Source organism: Chiloscyllium plagiosum, chromosome 13 (assembly GCF_004010195.1).
Source record: "Chiloscyllium plagiosum isolate BGI_BamShark_2017 chromosome 13, ASM401019v2, whole genome shotgun sequence".
In the NCBI taxonomy this organism is placed as follows: domain Eukaryota; kingdom Metazoa; phylum Chordata; class Chondrichthyes; order Orectolobiformes; family Hemiscylliidae; genus Chiloscyllium; species Chiloscyllium plagiosum.
Window position 1 is genome coordinate 11,716,841 of NC_057722.1, and position 11,405 is coordinate 11,728,245.

Consider the following 11,405-nt stretch of genomic DNA (forward strand, 5'->3'; position numbering starts at 1 on the left):
TCTAGCAAATTTCCCTGCCAGTATATTAGTCCCCTGCCTGCAATCTGTCCTTCTTGTACAGGTCTCTTCTACCCCAAAAGAGATTCCAATGATCTAAAAATGTGAATCCTTCTCCCATACACCAGCTCCTCAGCCATACATTCATCTGTTCTATCCTCCTATTCCTGCCCTCACTAGCTCGTAGCACTGGGAGTAATCCAGATATTACTACCCTCGAGGACCTCATTTTTAAATTTCTGCCTAACTCTCTGTCATCCCCCTTCAGAATCTCAATCTTTTCCCTTCCTATATCGCTGGTTCCAATGTGGACAATGACCTCTTGTTGGCCACTCTTCCCCCAGAGAACATTCTGCACCCTCTCTGAGACATCCTTGATCCTGGCACCAGGGAAACAACACACCATTCTGCTTTTTCTCTGCTGGCCACAGAAACGTCTGTCTGTACCTCGGACTACAGAATCCCCTGATACAATTGATCTCTTGGAAGCCGACGTACCCCTCATTGCATTAGAGCCAGTCTCAATACCAGAAACTTGGCTGTTTGTGCTACGTTCCCCTAAGAATCCATCACCCCCGACATTTTCGAAAACAGCATACCTGTTTGAAATGGGTATATCCACAATAGACTCCTGCCCTAGGTGCCTACCTCTCTTACCCTTCCTGGGATTAACCCATCTTTGTGATTGTATCTGAGACTTTCCCCCCTTCCTATAACTGCCATCCATCACATACTGTTGCTGTTGCAAATTTCTCATCGCTTCTATCTGTTTCTCCAACCAATCCACTCTATCTGATAAGGTTCACATCCAACAACATTTATGGCAGATATAATCCGCAGTAACCCTTAAACTCTCTTTAAACTCCCACATCTGATAAGAAGTACATATCACTGCAAAGGCCATTTTTGCTCCTTCACAATCTACAGACCCAGAAAATAACACCGTCTTATTCCTCTACAAACACTGCACCAGGTTTAATTCATAGCTATGACTTATATTTTAACTTTAATCAAGAGACTTATCTCCAAAAATATATAATCAAGAAAGAACCTACTGTACTCACTAATACAGCCTTTCTCTTGGACAGACTTAAAACAACAATTAACTTATCTGATTCTGTGCTGTGAACTTCGCCCAAACCAGTTCCTCCAAGATTAGTTGTGAAATTCACTGTTTGTTAATTTTCCCAGATGCACTCCGATGTCCAGCGACACAAATAAAAGCAAAATACTGTGGAGGCAGTAAAAAGCTAGAAAAACTCTGCAGCATCTGAGAGAGAAACAGGGTTATCTTTTTGAGTTCAAAGATTCTTCTTTAGAACCAAGAGGAACTTGAAGATGACATTTTATGTTTTTGGCAAAGGGGAAGGAGGAACAAGGAGAAAAGATGGTGAGGGTGCCCAGAGGAAAAGACAAAGGGAGGGCTAATGGTGGTTAAAAAAGGTGGGTATATAAATGAGGTCTGAGTGGGGGAAAACAGGACAGCTTTGCTGTCGGCAAAGCAACAAGACATGGGAAGAGGGCAATCAAAATGCACAGACTAATGGTCTGGAAAGTGCGCAAAAGATGACCTTATCATTTTTCTGGATGGAGGAGAAGGGGTGAGGACAGGAGCACGGGAAATAGCCATGGAGGAGAGTGGCTGAGGACTGTATGACAGTACGTGCAAGAGATAGTGAGAGAGACAGATTGCATGAGTATGTTCCTTCAATTTCCACAATGCTAATCGCCACATTCAATGGACCACCCGTCATCATAATCCCATCCTTCCCTCCCCTCCAATGTCAGTATTCCACAAGGACTGTTCCCTTCGCAACATCGTGATCCACTCCGAACACTTCCTCACTTCCCCACTGCACCTTCACATATAATCACAGAAGGTGCAACATTTTTCCCTTTTACCTCTTCCCTCCTCACTGTCCCAAGGCTCCAAACATATCTTCCAGATGAGGCAGCTGCTTACTTGTACTATGAGTCATAGAGTACGGAAACAGAACCATCAATCCAACTAGTCCACACCGACCATAACTTGAAACTAAACTAGCCCCACCTGCCTGCTCCTGACCCATATCCCTCCAAACCTTGCCCATCCACGTACTTATCCAAATGTCTTAAATGTTGCATTTGTGCCCATCCACCACTTCATCAGGAAGTTCATTCCACACTCGAACCACCCTCTGTGTAAAAAAAATTAGCCCCTTGTGTCTTTTTAAAATCTCTTTCCTCTCACCTTAAAAATGTGCCCTCTCACCTTAAAAATGTGCCCCCTCGTCTTGAATTCCCCCAACCTTGGGAAAAGGTATCCTACCATTAACTCAATCAATACCCCTCATTATTTTATAAACTTCTATAAGGTCGCCTCACAACCTTTGACTCTCCAGTGAAAAATGTCTCAGAAGAAGCCTCACCAATGTCCTGTAGAACCTCAACATGATTTTCCAACTCCTATACTCAAATAACTCCGCAATGAAGGCAAGCATGCCTAAGCCTTTTTAGCCACCCTGTCTTTCTGTGACGCAAACTTCAAAGAATTATGTACCTGCACCCCAGGTCCTTCTGTTCTACAATACTAACCAAGGCACTACCATTAATTGTATAAGCCCTACCCTTGCTTGTTGTACCAACATGCAACACCTCACATATGTCCAGATTAAATTTCATCTGTCATTTTTCAGCCCATTGACCCATTTGATTAAGATTCCATTGTAAACTTAGAAAACCTTCTTTACTGTCTACTATGCCACCAATTTTGGTGTCAACCACAACTTACTAACCATACCTTCTATGTTGTCATCCAAATCATTTATATAAATGACAAACAAAAGAGGACCCAGAACCAACCCTATAGAACACCACTGGTGACAGGTCTCAAGTCTGAAACGCAAACCACTAACAGTGTCTCCTGCCATTATGCAAGCATACATCCAATTGGCAAGCTCGCCTTGAATCCCATGTGACCAAACATTACTAATTAGTTTATCATGTGGAACCTTGTGAAAGGCTTTACTAAAGTCTCACGTAAACAACATCTATTTGTGTTGCCATCAATCTTTTTGGCAACTTCCTCAAAAGAATATCAAGTTTATTAAACGCGGTTTTCCTCATTCAAAACCATGCTGACTACCCCAAATCAATTTTTGCCTCTCTGAAATCCTATCTTTTATAATCACCTCCAAGAATTTACCCACAAACAAGGCAAAAGGGAGGACTGCAGATTCTGGAGATCAGAGTCAAGAGTGTGGCGCTGGAAAAGCACAGCAGGTCAGGCAGCATCCGAGGAGCAGGAGAGTCGACGTTTCGGGCAAAAGCCCTTCAACCCACTAACGAGGTCAGACTCCTTCAAGCTATTTTACTATATTCCCTGCTCACAATGCAGTCTCCTTTACAATGGCAAGATCAATCTCAGACTGGGTGTCCACTTTGTAGAACACCACCAGTGATAATAAGAAAGACACTGACTTATCAGCTGCTTGTCATTTCAGCAACCAACATGTTCCATGCTAACATTTCCATTCCAGGCCTGCTGCAGTGTTCAAATAAAACTCAACACAGGCTGGAGAATAAGCATCGCATTTACCACACAGACATTTTATTGCACTCAACGTCAACTGAGCTCGTCAGATGCTGCCTGAATTGCTGTGCTCTTCCAGCACCACTGATCCAGAGTCAACTATTTGAGAGCAAGAATGCTCCTGTGTTCTCAGCCTCCCCCTCCACCCCACCTCCATCTTGCCAGTGCCTTATTGCTTTGTTCTCACCAGTGTGGACCTTTTTTCTTCTACTTTAACCTTCTATTCACATGCCCTTTAACATTTCAATTTTACATGTTACATCTCAATCTCTCCTTTACAAACATTAGCATTCCCTTTGTCTGTTGCTATGGACACCCTCACAAATGTATTCCAACTGCTTCTCCTCCTCCCCTTTTGCTAACGGCATACAAAAACCATAATTTTCCTCCCTTTCAGGTCAGAATAAAAGTCATTGGACTTGAAACATTAACTCCTGTTTCGCACTCCATAGATGCTACAAGACTTGCTGAGTTGCTCCAGCATTACCATTTTTATTTCAAAATAAGTAGGGTGGTTGAAAGGTGTCTTTTTACTGGATGGCACTTGTGTGCATTTCTCATGGGAATCGACGGAGAGTCATAGAGATATACACACGGAAACAGAACCTTCAGTCCAACTCATCCATGCCGACCAGATATCCCAATCCAATCTGGTCCCACCTGCCAGCACCCGGCCCATATCCCTCCAAACCCTTCCTATTCATATACCCACCCAGATGCCTTTTAAATGTTGCAATTGTACTCTCCTCACAACTTCCTCTGGCAGCCTATTCAACATATGTACCACCCTCTGCAGGAAAATGTTGCCCCTTAGTTCTCTTTTATATCTTTCCCCTCTCACCCTAAACCTACGCCCTCTAGTTCTGGACTCCCCCAGCCCAGGGAAAATGCCTTGTCTATTTACCTTATCCACGCCCCTTATGATTTTATAAACTTCGAAAGGTCACCCCTTAGCCTCTGACACTCCGGGAAAACAGCCCCAGCCTATTCAACCTCTCCCTATAGGTACGTCCACATACCGAATTAGAAAATTTTCTTGTACACACTTAAATTCTTCTCCATCTAAACCCTTAACATTATGCCAGTCCCAGTCTATGTTTGGAAAGTTAAAATCCCCTACCATAACCACCCTATTATTCTTACAGATAACTGAGATCTCCTTACAAATTTATTTCTCAATTTCCCTCTGACTATTAGGGGGTCGATAATACAGTCCCAATAAGGTGATCACCCCTTTCTTATTCCTCAGTTCAACCCAAATAACTTCTCTGGATGTATTTCCGGGAATATCCTCCCTCAGTATAGCTGTAATGCTACCCCTTATCAAAAACGCCACTCCCCTCCTCTCTTGCCTCCCTTTCTGTCCTTCCTGTAACATTTGTATCCTGAAACATTAAGCTGCCAGTCCTGTCCATCCCTGAGCCATATTTCTGTAATTGCTATGATACCCAGTCCCATGTTCCTAACCATGCCGAGTTCATCTGCCTTTCCTGTTAGGCCTCGTGCATTGAAACAAATGCAATTTAATTTATCAGACCTACCTTGTTCTCTGCTTTGTCCCTGCCTGCCCTGACTGTTCGACTCGCTTCTTTTCTCAATTGTACCAGTCTCAGATTGATCTCTTTCCTCACTATCTCCCTGGGTCCCACCCCTCCACCTTACGAGTTTAAATCCTCCCGAGCAGCTCTAGCAAATCTCCTGCCCGTATATTAGTCCCCTTCCAATTCAGGTGTTATCCGTCCTTCTTGTACAGGTTACTTCTACCCCAGAAAAGATTCCAATGATCTAAAAATGTGAATCCTTCTCTCATACACCAGCTCCTCAGCCATGCATCATCTGCTCTATCCTCCTATTCCTGCCCTCACTAGCTCGTAGCACCGGGAGTAATCCAGATATTACTACTCTCGAGGACTTCCTTTTTAAATTCCTGCTTAACTCACTATATTCTCCCTTCAGAATCTCATCCTTTTCCTTTCCTATGTTGTTGGTTCCGATGTGTACAATGACCTCTTGCTGGGCCCTCTCCCTCTTGTGAACATTCTGCACCCTCTCTGAGACATCCTTGATCCTGGCACCTGGGAAGCAACACGCCATTTTGATTTTTCGCTGCTGGCCACAGAAACGTCTGTCTGTGCCTCGGACTAGAGAGTCCCCAAACACAATTGATCCATTAGAACCCAACAAACCCCTCATTGCATTCGAGCCAGTCTCAATACCAGAAACATACCTGTTCGTGCTCCATTCCTCTGAGAATCCATCACCCCCTACGTTTTCCAAAACAGCATACTTGTTTGAAATGAGGATAGCCACAGAAGATTCCTGCACTACCTGCCCACCTCTCTTACCTTTCGTCGAATTAACCTATGTGACTGTATCTGCAACTTTTCTCCCTTCCTCTAGCTGCCATCCATCACACCCCCTTAGGCTTGTAAATTCCTCATTCCCTCTAACTGTCGCTCCATTCAATCTGATAGGATTCGCAACCAACGGCATTTATTTCAGATATAATCCTCAGTAACATGCAAACTCTCCCTAAACTCCCACATCGACAAGAAGAGCATATCACTCTGAGGACCATTTTTGCTTCTTTCGGTCTACAGACCCAGAATACAGCCCCGTCTTATTCCTCTACGAAACACTGCTCCAGGCTAACTTAATACTTATGGCTTATATTTTTAAGTTTAGTCAAGAGACATATCTCAATAAACATAATTAAGAAAGAACCCACTCCTTTCACTACTGCAGATTTACAGCAAGGCCTCAAGGCCATGCTTAAAACTATTCACTTATCAGTCTGTGCTGTGACCTCTCCCAAACTGGTTCTTCCAAGATTACTTGAGAATTTCACTGTTTTTTTTAATTTTCCCAGATGCACTCCGATGTCCAGCGATACATGAATTAAACAACAAAGGCAGTAACTGCGCAGGTTCACTGCTGTGTCAGTTAGCAGTGTGGGTTTCTTTCTCACTGTCTCTCACACTCTCTCTCTTTCTCCCTCCTGCACTGACCTCACCATGCTCTACCTTTGTCTGTTCCTCTCCCTTTTAAAAGCGCAATTGTTTTCACATTTTCTTTCTCTAGAAGTTCCAAAACAATGCAACAGCATATAAAACTGCTCCTGGAGTTTGAGGAAATCACCTCCAACACCTAAAATACATCAAAAAAAAGGAGTAGCCTGTTACAGCCAGAAATTTTTCCCGTCCTCCATCTTGTCTTCTCAATTCAACAGACCTACCTAACATTCAATTAAACATTTGCATATTATAGTGAACACACTGCAGTGTTTTTAAGGATAGACGATTTACGAAGGAGCAAACAGTCATCTAGAATCACTGGAGGTCCAAACAAAAGTCAGAGGCCCCATTTAGCCCCTTGACCCTGTCATTCTAAGTCATGGCTGATCGTTTACCTCAATGCCATATCCCTTGATTTCGTTTTAGATTAGATTCCCTACATTGTGGAAACAGGCCCTTTGGCCCAACAAGTCCACACCGACCCTCCGAAGACTAACCCACCCAGACCCATTTCCCTCTGACTAATGTACCGAACACTATGGGCAATTTAGCATGGCCAATTCACCTGACCCGCACATCGTTGGACTGTGGGAGGAAACCCACACAGACATGGGGAGAATATGCAAACTCCATACAGACGGTCGCCCGAAGCTGGAATTGAACCTGGGTCCCTGGCACTGTGAGGCAGCAGTGCTAACCAATGAGCCACCCTGCTCCCCATGTCATGACCATATTCAGATCTGAGTCTTAAAATGACTTTTGATTTTATTGACCCTATCTGTTTCCAGATTGTGCAACACAAATTTTGCTGTGTAATATTATCCACCTTCAAAACTCTGTAAAACCATCGTTATATCTCTCATCACTGCAGAAAATTCCATAGAATTCATTACACTATATGAATAAAACCTTCCTCATCTCAGTCTTAAATAGCTTGCTATTTATTCTGAAACTATGCCCCATGGTTGTAGATCCCAAAACCAGGGGAAACATCCATCTTCAACCATACCCATCTCGTGAGCAATACCTGCTACATTCAAACATAGATCAAAATCTCACAAGGTCTGAAATGTTCAAAAATTCACACTTACACATCAGCATTTTGTGTAGTAGAATATCATAAGGTACATCACCTTTAGAGGGTAAGGAGAAAGTGAGGTCTGCAGATGCTGGAGATCAGAGCTGAAAATGTGTTGCTGGAAGGAGGAGGGACTTGGGGGAGGGGCGTTGGAAATGCGATAGGTGGAAAGAGGTCAAGGTGCGGGTGATAGGTCAGACTGGGGTGGGGGCGGAGAGGTCAGGAAGAAGATTGCAGGTTAGGAAGGCGGTGCTGAGTTAGAGGGTAAGACCAAGTCCCTGTCTGGGGTAGGGAGATATATGAACATGCAGAGCCGGTCAGGCAGCATCTGAGGAGCAGGAGAGTCAACATTCTGAGCATAAGCTCTTCATCAGAAATGTTTGTGCTCGAAGCATAGACTCTCCCGCTCCTCAGATGTTACCTGACCAGCTGTGCTTTACCTGCACTGCACCTTTTGACTCTGATCGCCAGCATCTGCTATCCTCACTTTCACCTAGACATATATAATATAAAGTTAGCTTTATAAAGATTTTGAAGACGAAGAATATGACACAGCAAAATTTGTTTTGCACAGTCTGCGTATGGATAGGGTCAATATATCAAAAGTACTGGTTAATGGAAGGAATACCATTCAACTCTAATGAACAAAGCAGAGAGAGGTTTATTGGTTCTAGCAGGAATTAAACTCAAGGCTGCTACGGTTACAGTGCAAAAGCAATGACATATGGCTGCTGTCTCAGAAAGCCACTAACAGTTTCAGTTTTTACTAACAGTACAAACCTAAGTCATTGCTCCAAATCATATTATGGGTCTGATAGAATACAATTTTGGAATTTAAATAAGAAAAGATTGCCTTATCACATATGTTAGCAAACTTCAGTCGCCAGTTGAAGACAACTTTGGGGGGATATTGGAGATTTCCATTGGTAAAGCATTCTGGTTAGTGCTCACAGCGTGTTCCGAATCCAGCCTTGGGTAATTGTCTGTGTGGAGTTTGCACATTCTCCCCATATCTGCATGGGTTTTCTCTGGGTGCTCTGGTTTCTTCCCACAGTCCAAAGATATGCAGGCTAGGTGGATTGGCCTGTAATATCCAGGAATGTGCAGGCTAGATGGATTAGCCAATGGGAAATGCAGGGTTACGGGGATAGGACAGGAGGGTGGATCGAGATGGGGATGCTCTTTGGAGGATCGGTGTGGACTTGATGGGCCAAATGGCCTGCTTCTGCACTTAAGGATTCCATATGATAAGGTGCAGTGCCAGACAATGTTAATCTCCTCATTGTTAGGATGAGATGGCCAGAGTATTATAATATAGGTGAAGATCCTCACAGACAACAGAAAAGCAAAAGGACGTAAAAAGAGATGCAAGATTGACAACATGAGCATTATTCAGGCATTGGACAGATTGTATAAGCCAAGGGACGCAGAGCTAGAGTGTATGGGCAACTGCGACAACCTGTTTAGGTTCAAGCAGCGCATGTGCGCACATGTAAAATTATGGAAGTTGGTGGGCTCAGCAGTGAAAGTGTGAAGTGGGGGAGGGAGGGTATTTGGCAAATAAGATTTAGGCCATATCAGTACTTACTCCCAACACAAACAGAAGTTCTAATTCCACATCTTTTTGCTGCTTCCTTATCCCAAGTTGTAAGCATGGTCTCCAGCACATTCTCTCTTAAGTGCTATCAGGTTCACTTTTGAAAGGCATATTTAAATCAGCCATCAATTTCAGTTTCAGGCTGTGACCTGTTCTCAGCACACCAAGACTGGCCCTCCTCCAATCAAATATATTTGAATCTTGATTGTGTCTTGTCCTTTCCATAGCTAGCCTAAATTTTATGATATGATCACTGTCCCCAAACTTTCCTCCACTGACTCGATGTACTTTCTGATTGTCCAGAACCAGTAACGCCTTCTTTGTTACAAGGTAGAAACATACTGATCCACAAAATTCACACTTTAGAAACTCTCTCCACTCTGCACTTTATATTATCTGGTCTACAGGTGAATGATTGAAGTATTTCATTAACTTACAGAAGGATAAAAAAAAGAGTAGTGACAAAGTGCAAATTAGCTTCTCTGTACTTTCCCCAACCACTCAGAATCATAGCACTGGAAACTAGATGAAGGATTCAGGCACTGATGAAAGAGTCTTTAGTGGCTCAGGGATTAGCACTGCTGCCTCACAGCGCCAGAGACCTGGGTTTGATTCCACCCTTGGGCAACCGTCTGTGTGGAGTTTGCACATTATCCTCGTGGGTTTCCTCCCACATGTTAGGTGGATTGACCATGCTAAATTGTTCAGAGATGTGCAGGTTAGCTGGGTTAGCCATGTCCCTTACAGGGACGGAGGAGGAGGGTCGGTGTGGACTCGATGATCCCAATGCCCTGCTTCTACACTGTAGGGATTGTGAGATATGATTATTACAGACACCAGCTTGAGGCCTGCCTGCATGGCAGAACTATGATTACAGAGACCCTGGCTCAGAAAGAAGAAGACAGGACTGGGTCCTAAATATTCCTGGACACCAGGCTTTCAGGAAAGATAGAGAAGTAAAGAAAGGACGGGATGGTGAGTTATTGATCTGGTGGGAGGTTACAGTGCTGCAGAGGGAGGGAGGGAGGATGCCCTACAGGGGTCAAGGACACCATCCATCTGCTTGTCCAGTGGCTGATACTGTGGGCCCCGCAGGAGCCCGGGGCTCGAGGTAGCTGCAGCACCGACACCCCGCCCACCCCAGGGATGCTCAGAACCGCCAAGGCAGCCGTGGCGTCGGTGCTCAGGCCCTGGTCCAGGTGCGGGCCTCGCTCCCCTCCCCTCAGGCCGGGCCCGCATTCACACTCACACGCCTGGATCAGCTCCTCGAAGGCCTGACGCTGCAGCCGGTCCCGGAGCCGCAGCTGCTCGCTAATGTTTCTCCTCCAGCCCTGCGCTGCCGCTGCCATCTCTCTCTCTCTCTCTCTCTCTGGCCGAAGCCGCGCTCTCCCCTCCCGCTCCGGGACCAGCGATGGTGCCTCTCACTCACGCGGCCTACTGAAGCTGCACATGCGCAGACATGAAGGCTGGGCCATGCCCCCATCGCTGCGCCGCCATGTTTGATAAAGTCGCCAGTTGCCATATTTGATCAAGGCACCGCCAGCTTCAGCCCAGTGTTTACCCTGCCTCAGTTCACAGATGTGGAGGTGCTCGTGTTGGCTGGATCGGGGTGGATAAAATTAAAAATCATACAACACCAGGTTGCGACCTGGACCCAATATACCAACCACTACAGCGGACAGCTGAAACTGACAACCGGAAGCGGCAGGGACAGACCACTATAAACACCGGAGGAAACATCAAAGAAGCGCTTCGCCGGAGGCTCCCAAGCACTGATGATGTCGCCTAGCCAGGGGACGAAACGTTTGCAACAAAAACTTCCAGCTCGGCGAACAGAACCACAACATAGCTGACACCTTCGACCAAAGTGCCATTAGCCTCCTTGAATTGATGCAAAAGCTCCTATGTACAAGTACGTTTCAAAGGCAATTATTCCTTTTGAGTGTGCCATACATAGACTTCAATCAAGATCGCAAAGATATAATTTCTCAGATTTTGAGTGCATATTGATTCACGGTTTTCCAACTTCAGCACAGTGATTACACTTCAGAAAAGAATAGAGAGAAAGTGTTTTTGAGATATTCAGTGGTCCTGAAAAGCATTCTATAAATACATGTATTTAGTTTTAATGCTATCTACCATGGCAGT

The 11,405-nt window shown here is 44.7% G+C and overlaps 1 protein-coding gene across 5 annotated transcripts in view; it reads right to left on the reverse strand.

Annotated features, from left to right (window-relative positions):
- Window positions 1-10,700, reverse strand: part of LOC122555764 (autophagy-related protein 16-1-like) — a 46,169-nt gene extending 35,469 nt beyond the window's left edge. Inside the window, exon 1 of one of the 5 annotated variants that reach the window (XM_043701876.1) lies at window positions 10,507-10,700. In XM_043701876.1, coding sequence (XP_043557811.1) covers window positions 10,507-10,606 — 100 coding nt within the window. In that variant the 5' untranslated portion in view covers window positions 10,607-10,700. Of the gene's footprint in view, window positions 1-7,715; window positions 7,735-9,248; window positions 9,769-10,506 lie in introns of those variants that run through there. The other 4 variants (XM_043701879.1, XM_043701877.1, XM_043701878.1 and 1 more) reach the window with 4 other exon arrangements.
- Window positions 10,701-11,405: the final 705 nt, after the last annotated feature.